The sequence below is a fragment of the Cyanistes caeruleus genome, chromosome 5, assembly GCF_971803275.1.
Source record: "Cyanistes caeruleus chromosome 5, bCyaCae1.hap1.1, whole genome shotgun sequence".
Classification (NCBI taxonomy): Eukaryota; Metazoa; Chordata; class Aves; order Passeriformes; family Paridae; genus Cyanistes; species Cyanistes caeruleus.
In genome coordinates, this window is record NC_141705.1 from 5,831,580 (window position 1) to 5,846,151 (window position 14,572).

Consider the following 14,572-nt stretch of genomic DNA (forward strand, 5'->3'; position numbering starts at 1 on the left):
GTTGCTTTTTATTTTAATATAATCAATTTTTTTTGAAGGGCAAGGTCAGCACAGGACCGGTGGCTCAACAAACCCAGGATACAGCTCAGTACTGGAGAAAGCAGAAGGACTTCAGCCCATGCAGGCAGGAGCAGAGGTACAAATGATGGCTGATAACAACCTGCTATGAGCCACAGAGCCCATGTCTGCAGCAAGAGACATCCCACCTGCCAAAGCACTGGAGTCTGACCCTAAACACATTTCTTCTCTCTCATTCTTATGGTTCTAACTGGAGCAATGAGAAAAATGTCTGGTAGAGAGTGGTCCAGTCACTAGGCACTGGTGTGGAAAATGACTTTTCTACACCAAACATCCCAAAGGACTCTTTCTGCAGGTTCTTCAGGTACAGGCAGTAGGTAAATTTTAGGCTCTGGACAGAGCTGCTTGTGATGATGTTGCTCAAGGTTGAGCAGGGCAGCTGTAGCAGAGTATGAAGCAAACAGAAGCTTTTTAATAATAAATCTGAGCTCAAACAGTGGGTCAGAGCAGAGCACACCTCTAGGAAATCAGCTAGGAAGGGAGCTACTTATCTTTAATTATATAAATTGTATTGCCAACCAGCCTACATCTCCCCACCATCTCTGTGCTCAGTATTACTCATGACATTGCGAAGATGAAGCCTGAGCCACCCAAACCTGCTGCGGCCCCACAGTCGTCCCTGTACCTGTAGTCACCAGATCCTCTTGGCACACTGGCATGCAGTGGGGTGCTCACCTTGTAATGGAGGTATGTCCCCATTACAGATGTTGATCCAGGTGTTTTCAGAAGGTTCTGGATAAAACAGCAAGGCTGGGCCTTGTTTTTCAGGGATTGGTCAGGTTTAAATCTATGGTGAAACCTTCCCATCACCATTCCTGGAGTGAGTGGAAGCTCACAGGTTACTTGGATGCTGAGGGGAGTGGCTGATATCTCCAAAACAGAGTCTCAGCTCCTCAACATGCTCCAGTGGTAGCTGACACAAAAAATTGCAAGTGAGATCTCTGGACAAAACAGTGCAATATTAGAAATAAAGAAAACAGCAAAAGCTTCAGGATATGTGATTTTCCTCCTCTGTTCTAACCTCTTCCCTTTCCCATGCTGCTATGCCAAGGTGAATTCAGGATTTTCCTTCCTTGCCCATGCAGAGGCAGAGCACACTTTGAGCTCAGCTTGAATTCAGGCTAGAACAAGGACAGGATCAAATCCATGGGAAGAACTGCACAAGCTGATAGTTTTCATTACCGATGCAAGTATTTAATATCACCAATGTATATCTTTGCAAGAGTCACCCAGCACACTTCAATGAGACCTCACCTATTCCCACCAGCATGGGACCTTATGCCTCTGGGCATTCATTTACCATATGTCTAATTATTTAATATGTGTTTTAGCTATGTGAAATGACTTCATTAATGCACCCATTTTCTTTTTCCAAGTGAAGAGCTTACAATGAGATTGAAGATTCCTTCAGCATTACATCCCTCTGGGATGCAGGAGACCTGCAAAAAAAAAAAAAAAAGCATTATACTAGGATACCTGCTGCTCAGCATCTGCAAAGAGGCTGTTGCCACAACTCTACCCTGGATCTATCAGCAGTGAAAACCCTCATTAACAAGGTCAGTGTTTAATGCTGTGGTGCGGGACTGCTGATGTGGCAGACACAGGTGAGCACAGAACACAGCCTGGGACACAAACCAGGATGGCAGTGCCATTTAGTTGGAGATGTTTTCCCATGCTCAGCCCTACGATTTCCATGCACTCAAGTTTAGAGTGGCATTTCAGTTTGGGTGGAGCTCTGAGCAACCTGGGCTAATAGAAGGTGTCCCCGCCCATGGCAGGGGTGTTGGAACCAGTTGATCTTTCAGGTCCCTTCCACCCCAAACCATCCTGTGATTCTGTGATTCATTCTATAATTCTTTAATATTATTTTGAAATTTTAAGAAAAGGAGGGGAGAAGTGTGCCCATGCTGCCTGTCAGGACTCATCCACTGCAGCAACACATGAAGAGCTTGAAAATGTAATAGCCTCTAATTAACCTGGTCTTACTCAGTGCCTTCATACTCCTGCTGGGATCTGCAATTCCACTTTGGACCTTGTCCATTCCTGAGCAGTTCGTGGTCTCTGAACTCATATGTCAGGAATCACCTGTATTTGCTAACCCCAAGGCTGGATCAAACTTCACCTTTTTTTTTTTTTAAATGTATAATTTTTCATCCCTCCAGGTGGAAATTTCCTCAGCCTCTCCACCTTCCAAAGGCATCTCAAAGCTTGATGAGGACTGAGGAAGCAGAAAGACATGTATAACAGCAAAAAATTCAATTTTTTTCCTGCACAAAACCCCCTAAAATTTCACATCTCAGCCCTGAGTGTTGCGGCACTCAAAGACAAGCACAGCAAAACTCTCAACTTCGTGTTTGCTGAGAAGCTTTTTCATCCTCTCCAGCAAAGGGGGCCCCTCTACATGTCTGGAGCACAAGAGGCAGGTTGGGTGGGGGTCCCCATTCCCCAGCAGATTCCCTGGTGAATCCCAGATCGCTAGATGGCGGCAGTGCCTTGTGTCCAGGCATCCTGGAGGCGATGCACATCCCTTTCCCTGATCCCATCCAGGCTTTTCCACGCTCCCACCGGTCTCTCCACCCTCCACCCAGCTATCCCGACAAAAGCCAGGAAACACATCTCCGAAGTTTTGGAGCTGAAAAAAAAAGAAGCACGGGCGGTGTCCCGCGGCAGGAGGGTTGGATACAAAGCTGATGCAGAAGCTCATTGGGATCGGAAAGAGGTTCTTCTTGTTCACCCATCTTCTCCCAAAAAAATCCCATCCTGGGATTTTATCACCTTCTTTTCAGCAGGATCCCTCCTATCCCCAGTGAGACATTCAGAAAAGGGCACACAAGGAAGGATCCCAACTTTCGTCGAGGTCCAAAAAGCACCAAATTTAACAAAAAAGTATCGCATCACCCTGATCAGCACAAAAATGTCCCCATATCTCCCAGTCCTGTCTCTGCTCACAGGCTGTCTGAAAGCTGCACACAAACAAAAGCTTTCAGACATGTAAGTGACCCAAACAACACCAGGCAGGTCCAGAAAGGCAGTGACTAGGATATCTGAGATTTTGCAATGCCATTTTCTACCCTGTACAGAGCTCCTCCCAGTGAGAAGTGTGTGTGACATTGGGTGAGAAAAATTATAGTAGTTTATAACTGGAGGTTGTTGAAGTTACGTGTTCCCTGTCCTTTCATGTAAAGAACTGTGAACATTCACAGAGAAAACAGGGAGATTCCAGGTAAAAACTGCAAGGTTCTGGCCAGAAATCAAAGTATTTCAGTTCTGCCTTCTCAGAGGCAGATCCACACCTTAGTCAGGCTCAGAATCTACACCAGGAAGGAGGCTAAGGAAGTTTGCAGTGTCTGCAGCTGCACAGGCAAACATGCTATTATTTTTTTGAGCCTCATGTCAAGGAGATATAAGACAGAAATGTATGACTGTAAATAAATTAAACTGTACAAAGCTGCATCTTTGTTACAGCAAAAGTGTCTCTTTCCCCCACTTTCTAAATCTGATCTAAACTAAAGCCAGTATCTCAGCTGACGTGAGGCGGGACTTCCACATGGATTATCTCCTCTCATCTGTAAATGTGCACATACAGACTTTTCTACCTCTGGTGATTTTGCAGGGCAAGGAGCTGCCAACACATCGGTTCTTTCCCCACACCTGGGTGCAACGCTCTTTCCTCAGAGCAAGGTGTTTCACAACCAGGGCAAGGACACTGCTGTGGTTTGGGTCTTGTAGGCCAAAGTGCAGGACCCACTCATAAAGGCAGAGCCAAAAGGAATTGTGCAGTCCTGACTTCCCTGGTGGGATACTGGAGAAGCTGTTACCTGGAGAAGGTTGTGCAATCTGGTTCTACTAAGCTGAAGTTTACATTATACCCCTGAGCCACATTTTTTTTCAAAATCTGCCATCCCATAGCATATGGGCTCTATGACCCCCAGTTAGGGACTGGACAAGGAAGATGCTTTATCAGCTTCTCCAGGTGACTTTGGGAAAGTCAAGGCTCCATAATGTGCAAAATGGGGATGCCTGTGCTCAGGGAGATACTTTGACTATAAAAACATGACAGGACTAAGTGGGACATGGATGGTGGTGATACCTTAAGTTTTAACTTTCATATTTTCCAGATTCTGTACTGCATTAGTATATAACTCTGAACTCCAAATAAAGTGTTAGCAAGTTCTCTTCACAGTGTAGTTAACAACACAATCCTTTTCCTGCCTAAGAACCAAAGACACTGTTGTAACTTTGGGCCAAAAAAGTCTAAACAACAGCAAATTGAGGAAAGCAGTCTGGGAGGATGGGACTTCATAACCTGAAGCTGCAATTGGACAATTAACCCCTATATGTAAATGGACTAAAATATATAAAAGTGTGAAATCTCATGACTTGGGGTCCATCTTGCATCCATCTTAGGTAGGGACACAGCCAGGCTCTTGTACTGCCCAAGGTGTATCCTTTGAAGGCCTTTTAATAAATACTCACTTTATTCCTTTAACTCTGTCCAGCCTCTGTTCCAGGCAGCCTCTCCAGGCATCAGTGGCAATCCTGGGCTTTGTCCGCAGCTCTGGTCTTGCTGGCACCATGGTTGTTCCCCATGGAGCACCTCTGTGGTCCTGAACCTGGAGAAAACTCAGTTCCTGTCAGACTCCGTACAATTCTCTGCCCCTCTTGTAGGTGTGTCCTGCCTCAGCACTGACCCTCTGGCTGGTGCATCACTCTTGGCTCATTGCTTTCCCCAGCCAAAGAGCACCATCTGCTAGGGAAGGTCTTGGGGGTTGTTGCTTGGACTTTCTTTCATTTAATATATAGATTGTGGTTGTATATTTGCCTCAGGGCAAACAGGCTTCTCCCCATGCTTGTCTGGCCCCGAGATGCTCTCCTTGCCTTGACTAATCAGCTGCAGCCCTCTGTGAGGAGCACTGAGTGAGCCACTGTGCTTGATAAATCAGGATGAAGGGGAGCACAGCTAGACAGGTGAGTACTGGCCTACAGTGACAGCCAGGTGTCCCTCCAGGACTGGAGTTCATCTGACCACCTGTGGGCACTTGGAGGCTGCTGCCCTTTCCATGCCAACACACCAGTCTCCTGCACTTGCTCAGACAAGGGTTTCCTTGTCCCCACCGTGTCTTGGGGCTCTTCATGTGCCTGGATCAGAGGGAGACGTTTGCACTGCAGATATGTGGTGGGGTCAGATGCACCTTTAGTTAAATCTTCACTGGCTCTGCTTTGGGGATCTCTTCCAGACTTTGCTCGCTCAAGAACATTGACTGCTAATGGCTCCATTTCTTTCCCAGCATTTTCTTTCCTTGCCCTGGTACAAACTAGCTCCATAAGCAATGAACACCATTTTCAGCCCTTTACCCTGCCTCCACGAGCTGGGCTGTGGCATGGAGAGCAGCCTCATCCCACTGAAGGCCAAGCTGCAAGGACAATGCATGTTCTCTGGGGGCATTAACAGACGGCTCCCTGTGCCTAGAGAGAGGCCACAGCACTACACCACAGATGTTGGAGGTAAGAGAATGGAAAGTGGATGACAGAGCCAGCAGCTTTATTCCTACTCTAGAGCAAGATCCCAGCAGCAAAGTCCAACCTTTCTGTAAGCTCTGCTCCCTAGGTGATCATTGATAAGAAGAGCTAAGGCTCTTGTGCTATCAGTGATAGAGCTGCCTTGACCTTGAAGAAGCAATACCAACCCTTTTCTCCCTTTGGTACCTTTACAATAAGATGACAAAGACTGAGGGTTACCCTTCTATGAATATCAGCATCGATGGAAAGCTTTATCAAGCAGCAGCTCTCTGCACAAGCTACTGCTTTTGCATTCTTATCACGGCTCTGATAATGACATATCTAATCTAAACCTGTATGAAATGGCGCTTGCATGTCTGCAGCTTGGAAGTTACAGCTTGGAAACAGGAATCTCAGCAGACAGCCAAGACCATTTTAAAAAGAGAAAAATCTGGGAAAAGTGCTTAATCTTAGTGCTGTCTTGGTAACACAGCACATAGAAAACCAAGAGGGATGGAGAGCTCACAGAAGCAGCAGCATCTTCTCCAGCCCATCCAACCTTTCAATGCAATGAAGCCATGTGGCCTGATGAGGAAACCTTTGTTCCTTGAGGTTCCAAATAATCATACCAGAAATGTGAAAATCTGGCAGCAGACCAAGTTCCCAGGTTCAAGGGCAGCAGAAATAGAATTACCCAACAATACTATAGGTTGAGACAGCGGGAAGCCCACCTGAGGATCTGTGACTGGCAAGCTTGTGACCAAGCTTTAAAAAAAAAAAATGGCTAGGGGTTTTGGGGTGTTCAACTGGACCTGCACTAGAAAAATCCAGGACTGAATCATCAAAGGTCCTGGCTTTTAAACTTTCACATTTGGGCAAGAAAATCCTAGTGTAGAGCCCAGCCTCGGCTTCCCAAAGCACTGAGGTGCTGGGCTCACTGAAGTCTGGGGAGTCACTAGTGGGTTAGAAAAGAGAAGCAAGTGAGGTGATAGAGGAGAGATGCATGAAGACATTCCCAGACCTCCACAGGGCTGCCAGGGACCCTCCTCTGGGCTACAGGAAAGTGCCTTTCCCCATACACTGCTTTAGCTGTAAAGTAATTTTTGTAGTTCAGAACTTAATTTAAGAGTTTCAATTTGAACTGGAGGAGGCAGAGAGATTATTATTTTTTTTTTTTTTTTCTTCAGGAGACTTAAACCTCAAAATCTGGACATAATGTCCAATTCATCAAGAAGGAGTGCAGGTAGGAGCATGGCTTCCCAGACACTGAGTGAAAGTGAGAACTGAGCTCAGGAATCCCAGGGAAGGGTTGAGGGGATGTCATAAAAAGATGCAACTGCTCTACAGGCAGCTACAGAGGTCACAGAGCCAAGCTCTTCTTAATAATGGAAGATGTTGTAACATGAGGCACCAGCCACAAATTGCAGTTTGGGATGTTTGGGTTGAGCACCTCTCCTTCAAGAGGTCGGTCTTGGAGACGCAGGATGAGTGGCCAGAGAGACAGGGGAGGTGGGGTTTAAAATTTGGCCAAAACCATGGCTGATCCACTGGTGATATTCTTGCCTGAGAAGTTCTGTGTGTCCCTATCTCTGATTCAGGTGCAAAAAGCAGAAATAAGATACTTCAGTCTTTTTTTTTTCTGACAAGCTTCTAAGACCCTCTGCTTTATTTTCAAAACAACTTAAAGACAGAAGTACCTGCTGGCTTCCCTCAAGATGTAGCTTCCTCAATAATTTTTGAAAATGATCCATTCCTTTTCCCTTCATACATTTCAGGTTTTATGGTATGGATTTACTTTAATCAAATTATCAATTAACATGGCCTCTTCTTGGCTCTGAAAAGTTAAAATGATATCATATTTTAAAAGATGCCGTCTTCTGTTGGGGAGATGTACAAATATTCTGAACTTTGCTATTGAGATTAAGTTTATCTCACCTGCCATTTGCTCAGCAGGCCTGGCTAGATAATAATTACCTTGGAAAAATTTCATTTCTCCTTTCTTTAAAAAGAGAGCATTTCTCCTTTCTTTAATACAAGCTGCATTTCTTTGCTAAAGAAAATAAAAGAATGTTGAACCCAACAAAACACAGAGATTTATTTTTGTTCATTGATCACATTTCTAAATTTTCTGACAGTGATCCATAGTTTCCACTTAAGCAATTGCAAATCAGAAGTACATCTATGTTATAGTTATTCACAGTAAGCAGAGGAGGAGAGGATACCTACAGAAGACAACTTGGGTTCTAAATGAGGTGAATTCTCTCATGAGTCGTCCATTTCTGTGAGAGGAAAAATTTCTGCCCAGTTACCAAGAGAGTCCTGGACAATTATATTCCCCTTTTAACATTTGATGAATGACATACAGCCCTTAGGAGCTTTATCTCCATGGACACTGTGGGCTTGGGAACCCTGCAGTTCAAGGGTCTCTCCCCATCATGCAAAGAGAGGGGACCTGAATTGCCTGGAGGAACAGCTGGAGGTCCAGGACACAAAAATGTGGGAGGCACACATGTGCTTCCAGGTGGCACACGGCCAGAGAACGTTGGCTGACTGGAGGCAGGGGTCTACCAGCTCAGGCTGCTGCCAGGACACAGCAGAAGAGGTCAGTCACCCCTGTCCTCATGAAAAGGACATTGAAAAAGGACATGTCAGCACAGCCCTGTCTGACACCGGGCTCTTCACCTGAGGCAAGCATAAAAATGTGACATTGTTCCTGAGGGGATAAAATGGGAAAAAAAAGCACCAAAAAACTGTTTAGAGAAACTGCTGAGTCCATCCACCCCTCCATGAATGCTCTCTGAAGCATTCTGCCTGGCTCCATACATGATGCATAGGGATGATGTCCCTTATGGATTTCCCTCCCACTTAGCCAATTTCATCCACTGTCCATCCCACCAGCCAAGGATTTTCCTCTCTTGCCTCATCTGGCAGACACTGCCTGTACTAATTAACCAGAAACTGAGGCTCACTACTGCAGCACGGAGAGCGCGGCTGAGGCAGCAGCAGCAGGACAGATGGCAGCAGAAGGTTCTGACAGCATCTCCAAATTGGAAGGAGATAGGTCTTTTTCACTCTTATACATGATTTCAATTTAAAAAAATGACAAAGATGCTAGCTGATTTTGGGAGGGAGGAGGAATTAATTGAGGCAAGAAGAAAAGCCTAGGAGTCCAGACCCAGAGGATGGATGCTCAGATGCCATAAAACAATCTGGGACACTCAGCCAAAGAGACAGCACTGGAAGAGGAGCCCAGCTCCGAGTCCTGCTTTGGAGGGAGGAATTTGGCTCAGCTTGGAGGCTGCTGCTGGCCCTTCTGATGTGGCACTTGGGAGAATTGCAGCTCCAAGGGCTGGAATGCTTCTTCAGTACATGAGTGACGGTGGCTCCTATGGGGAAAGGAGATGAAAGTGGTTTGGTAGATAACTAATGGCACCAGCTCTACCCCACAGGACCATAGAGGTGGAGCCTGTTTCAAACTGCAGTCTTCAGGTGGGCCAGTGCAAGGCCAGGAATTTATCTGGAGTATTTTCTTTTTGAATATTTTTCTTAGAGGCCAACGATGGGTTTGTGCTGCTGCTTTATCTGGGTTACACCAAACCTCACCAGCACAGGTCTGTGAGCGAGTCAGTCCCTGCCAGGGTGCCACCACTATTCTGCCAGTGCTAAAGACCCACCGTGCACACACCAGTGAGCAGAAACCCCCCAGTGTCAGCTCCAGGGGACACACAGTCACCACATTCTCCTCCCCCAGATACGTGCTGCCAGACTGCAGACTCATTAGATTATTTGGCTCGTTCCTCTGATAATGATCTTCTTTGCACTATTATTTTTTTCTCATAATTTGTTTATAGATGCCACATTGCGACCTCCATAAAATGGATTTTATGGGGTTTTCCCTGCCCCCACGTTGTAAATTGTGGTCTGTAAAATGCAGAGCAATTTATCACTGACCATTGCCCAGTTTTACGTTAATGTTTGAACATGCCCATAAACCAATTACATCATCCTACCTCTGGCCAACTTTTAAGGCAGAAGGATGATATAAAACCAAGCTCTGCTTACCAGCAAGGCACCTTCTCTTGTGTTGGGAGCACAGAGAGCCTTTCCACCATGAGCTTCACTGGAAAATATGAGCTCCAGTCCCAGGAAAACTTTGAGCCCTTTATGAGAGCCATGGGTAAGTGCCTGCATGTGCTATGTGCTGCTTTGTCTTTGCAGATCCCACTGATTTTTGGGAGCCAACCATGCTGATGTTGCAGATTGAGGCATCTCTGAGATTTCCTGTTTCTGTCTGTCACCTTGTAGTTATTGGGATTTTAAATGTATTTGTGTGGAGATGTTATCTCAAAGTAGAAGAGAAAGCTTCTCTCTGGCTGGGGCTGGGGGTCAAGAGATGATGGGTGAAGTTTTGTGACTTGCAGGAAATCAGTCCTGGCAGGTTCTGCAGCCACTGGCCAGTGTGGCTGAGTGCTGCACACACACGATAAGCCAGCAGGACCTTGGTGGCTTAGGGGCACTGCAGATTTGCTCCATAAGGCTGTGAAATTTGAGGGCAGGCAGGACATTGCTCAGCCACTGTGCTGTGATGTTCCAAAGCCTCACATCCCACTGTTCATCAGAAAAATAGTTGGTGCTATTTAAATGCTAAATGATGAATGTGTCTGATAGATTTACACTTCTGTCTGTGACAGGAAATGTGGTCCTGCAGGGATCCAGGGGGCTTTGCACTATTTCTGCACAGTTATGTGCCAGAAGGGCTCTACCTGTCAGATCACCTTCAGGCTTTGGGAGAAGATTTTATAAGCTGGTTCTGAGGAACCATGAATCTCGTAAAAAACACACTTTGTTCCTTTATTCTCTCTTGGTTCAATCCATTTTTCCTTGCCTGTCAGTAAAGGAAGGGAAGCAGGATTTATTCTTAGATGGGGAGGTGATGTTTGTGCTCTCAGTCAGGTCAGCAAGACACAGCACATGTCTAGCTCCCACACAAAATTCAGGATGACAGTATTAATCTTCCTCCCCAGCAGACTCAGGGACATATGGCTCTTGGGGAAGCATCATCCTTGAAAGGTTTTTCCACACTGGAATAGAAATTTTCCCAACTGTAGGTCCCCAAACCCCAAATTAGTTTGTTCAGCGGCAGCAATCTGCCCACAGATGGCTCCACCGTTCACTCAATGTCTCTTGTTCCTGGGCAGGGCTCCCTGAGGACCAGATCCAGAAGGGCAAGGACCTCAAGAGCATCTCAGAAATTGTCCAGGATGGGAAAAAGTTCACGGTTACTGTGACCACTGGCTCTAAAGTGATAAAAAACACGTTCACCATTGGCGAGGAGAGTGAGATAGAGTTGATGACTGGAGAGAAAATAAAGGTGAGTGAGCAACCCCTCCTCTGCTATGGGGGCTCAGGGACATTAAATTTCCTTTCCAACAATTCCCTCTGCATATGAGCAAAGGGACTGACCACACCACAGGTATTAATTAATGTACTGCACTTCCTACAGAAGAAGCCTTGCATTTCTGAATCTATTTTAATAGTCACTTTAGAAAACACTAGAAGCCAGTGTTTCAATATCCCATTTGAAAAAGGAGGCTAGAGAGACTTTAATAAAATGTTTTGTCAGGAAGAGTTCTGAAAGATTTGAGGTGGAAAAGGATTGACTTTGTGTCATGTTGCAACACAAAACATACCTCCACCTTAATTATGTTGGCTCAAAGGTAGTGCAGGAAAATCAGACAATGAATCATAAACCAATAAATCTGTCCTTTTAAGTCCCAGTAGCTGTTAGCTTCTCTGCTAGCCTTTCCCACTGCTTCAGGTTATCCTGGGTGAGATGGCTCAGCATGGTCAGGAGTTACCACTCTTGAACTTGGGTCAGCTCCCATTTCTGGACATTAGTTTCCAATGGTTCATAGAATGTCACAGCAACACCACTGGCAAATACTGCCTGTCATCTCTGCCTCAGGGGAAGATGGAATTGCAGGGACTTTTGAAAGCAGGAGGGATGATCACCAAAGAAATGCCCCATGAAAGGGGCTCTGAGAGCTGCACCAGCTGTGTCATGATTTCCACTCTCTTTGGCATAGACCAGGGGGAAACAGTTATTAAAAGAGTTTTAGCCTCTGTACATCAACAGCTCAAGGGCAAACAAACACATCTTATAGCTGGGCAGGACAGATAAACAGAAATGGGCTTTGCTGTCTTATTTATTTGATTAATTTCATTGATCAGCAACAGCCGCCCTGAGAGGGTGTTGGTGCTGTCTGTAGCCTTTTCAGATGTGCAGCTTAGGTGGCTCTGCAGTCCCCTCCTGCTACAGCAGGGGAAGGACAAAATGCAGGGGTCAAGGTGGTCTCCAGCAATAACATGAATGCTTCTGTCTTCTACCAGGCTGTTGTGCAGATGGAGGGTAACAACAAACTGGTCACACAGGTGAAAGGCATGAAATCCGTCACAGAGCTCAATGGAGACACCATCATCTACGTAAGTATAGAAGGGCAATGGCTGAAATAACAGAGCTGCCTTCACAGGCCTGGTCCTAGGAAGCTACAGAGGTTCTGGGAGGTGCTGGAGCAGAGCACATGCTTGCACACAGGCTCTGCAGCCAGGAACTGAAGGCAGTTTCTCATTAGAGTATGATCCAGAGGGTATTTTTTAAGACCCCAGTTTAGGCACAGCTGATCAAAGTTTCTGGTAATCAGGGTGTATTCTCACCCAGCCAGAGGAACAGGTGCTTGGCACTTTTAGAGAAGAAAGGTGAAGCAAACTGATCCCAGCTGAGGGATGCTAGCTTAGCCCTACTTGCTGTGAGGTATTCTTGAAGAAATCCAAAGTTTAAAAATTCAGTTTATAAGAGACAGACTGGGGATCAGTTTTGATTTGCAAGACCAGATCCTAAGTACAGTTTGGAGCTGAATACCATGATGATCCTTATGTGTGCCTTCCAACTTGAGATATTCAATGATTCTTGAATTCTTGATTCTTGGTGCATTCTCATTGCTGAATTCTATGAATTCATAAAAAGCTAACACTTTCCCTTTCTTTTTCAGTCCATGACCAAGGGTGACATCACCTTGAAGAGAGTCAGCAAGAGAATCTAGAAATCTTATATTTGCCAGTATTTTACCGTGTAAAATGTGTCCATTAAAATAAAAATTTTATTAAAACATCTTCATTGTCATCAACCTCTTCACTGCTACTATAGACACAAGCTTCCAAAGCTCATGGAAGCAGTGGTAGAAATTGGGCAACAAAGTGGGCTAAGGGTGTGCTGATGTTGGGGAATGGAGCTGAGTTGGAGCACAGGCTCAGAACCACTGAGTGACACATGATGAGTGTTCTCCAACTCTTTCCTGAGGACAGCTGCCAGCATCCTGCTGGGGATGCCCTGGTGGGTTCTGTACCCACAGCTGATCTGGGCTGAGGAGCACTGGGCAGGAAAAGGACTCTGTTCCGTTTCCTTACAGACATGGCCAAAGTGATCAGAGTGACCAGCAGGGCCAAAGAATTTGGGGTGGTTTAGGTGGAGTCAAGGAAGCACCAGTGATCCTGTTTGGAAAGCTGCCTTGGAAAAGAAACCAGCACAGGCTACCTGCTGCTGTCTTCATCCTCACACCTCTGCAGTAGAATCCAGCCCTATAGGCTCTGGCCATCCCATCCCCATCTCCTCCCCACCCCTTCCCACCAGCAGGAGGGTCACAACTGCCTTCAAGTATCCAGTGTGTGCTTCACCCCCAGCTGCACCTGATAAAATGGGTTGAAATGGACTAATTAATCCAAAATAATTAATTAATTAATCCAAATTAATTGTGTTGAAATGGAATTAAACACTTCTTCCAGGGTGAAATACAGGTCTCCCAGAGATGGGCTGGTTGTTCACAGCGTAGACAGATGTCATCTCCTGTACTCTTGCTTGGCACTTCAGGCCAAATGGAGATATGGTTTCCTGCTGCACACAGGAAACTCTTTCCTCTTATCTGCCTTTTCTAAGACTGGTGCCAGGACTCCTCTCTGCCCAGGAAAGCTTTTCATATTACAGATCAACATTGATCCTCATGCCAAGAACTGAACCAATATGGATTATCACACAGGGCAGCAGAGGCACCTACAGACAAATGGAAGGGTTTAGCTGAACAGTGCCTGAAAAGCAGATGTTGGTCTTTAGTGAAATCAGATCTGGAGAATCATCAGCAAAATCACTGAGAAATGTCAGAGGAAAAGCCCTGGCTTTGTTTTCTTGCTGTTGTGCTGAGGAGCAAGAAGGAGATTCTTGAATAAACCTTTTCCTCTCCTGGCTGCTACTGAAAGTCTGCAGGAAATCAGTTGGATTTTGAGACATATGGCCAGACAACAAATACTAGAAATATCTTTCTTTATCTAGAACTTCATCTTTAGCCATTTGTCTTGGGTTGCAATGCAAAATATAACCAAAAGTATGTATTGTATTACCATCTGTTAAAACCAGGTAGGGCAGTGTTCTTTATCTCTTCCAGGACCCATCCTCCCTCCAGGGGGATATCTTCTGTTAATGGGCCATTGAATCTTAAACACCTAAGTTAAAAGGCAGGTGTTTTAAGGCATCAGAGCCCCCAGCTCACCCTAAATATGAACAAGGATGGATTCCCCTCCCTGGAAATTGATTGTCCAGTTAGAACAATTAGCACAGCCAGTGCACCGAGCTATAGCACTGGCTTCTGGCATGGCCCCATGTCCATCACTGCACACATTTTCTGATTTCTAGCTAAGGATTATAATTTATCTCAATTTATCTCGATGTAGGGATTCCAGTTAGTCTCACTTGTAAATGGCCCCCAGTTTGATGTTGCACCTGTGTCAGCTGCAAAATCATTTTCCAGCAGTTTTTCATCAGAAAAATATCATTTAACACAAAATACCATCTGTGGGTCTTTTTCAGTTTGTATTCATTGCCCACAGGTGTACATGACACTTCTTGGAACTGGCTTCCCACTTCTATCATCCCATGGCCACCACTGGA

General features: G+C 45.5%; 1 protein-coding gene across 4 annotated transcripts; it reads left to right on the forward strand.

Annotated features, from left to right (window-relative positions):
- The first annotated feature begins 52 nt into the window (after positions 1-52).
- FABP1 (fatty acid binding protein 1) lies at positions 53-12,745 on the forward strand. Of its 4 annotated transcripts, XM_086891365.1 has the most exons (8): positions 71-136; positions 1,460-1,634; positions 2,241-5,583; positions 6,765-6,820; positions 7,713-9,754; positions 10,776-10,948; positions 11,968-12,060; positions 12,627-12,745. In XM_086891365.1, exons 5-8 carry the CDS (start codon positions 9,559-9,561, stop codon positions 12,675-12,677), a joined length of 513 nt encoding a protein of 170 aa, XP_086747491.1. In that variant the 5' UTR covers positions 71-136; positions 1,460-1,634; positions 2,241-5,583; positions 6,765-6,820; positions 7,713-9,558; the 3' UTR covers positions 12,678-12,745. The 4 variants fall into 4 exon arrangements, with proteins under 4 accessions (XP_086747490.1, XP_086747491.1, XP_086747493.1 ...); XM_086891364.1 differs by having other exon boundaries at positions 53-136; positions 1,455-5,583; XM_086891367.1 differs by lacking the exons at positions 71-136; positions 1,460-1,634 and having other exon boundaries at positions 3,976-5,046; positions 5,367-5,583.
- Positions 12,746-14,572: the final 1,827 nt, after the last annotated feature.

Excerpts from the sequence above, each read along its gene's own strand:
- FABP1 (XM_086891364.1), top strand. The coding sequence starts at position 9,559 with ATGCCCATAAACCAATTACATCATCCTACCTCTGGCCAACTTTTAAGG. Across the intron at positions 9,755-10,775 it reads GCCCTTTATGAGAGCCATGG|GGCTCCCTGAGGACCAGATC; the intron begins GTAAGTGCCTGC and ends GTTCCTGGGCAG. Across the intron at positions 10,949-11,967 it reads TGACTGGAGAGAAAATAAAG|GCTGTTGTGCAGATGGAGGG; the intron begins GTGAGTGAGCAA and ends GTCTTCTACCAG.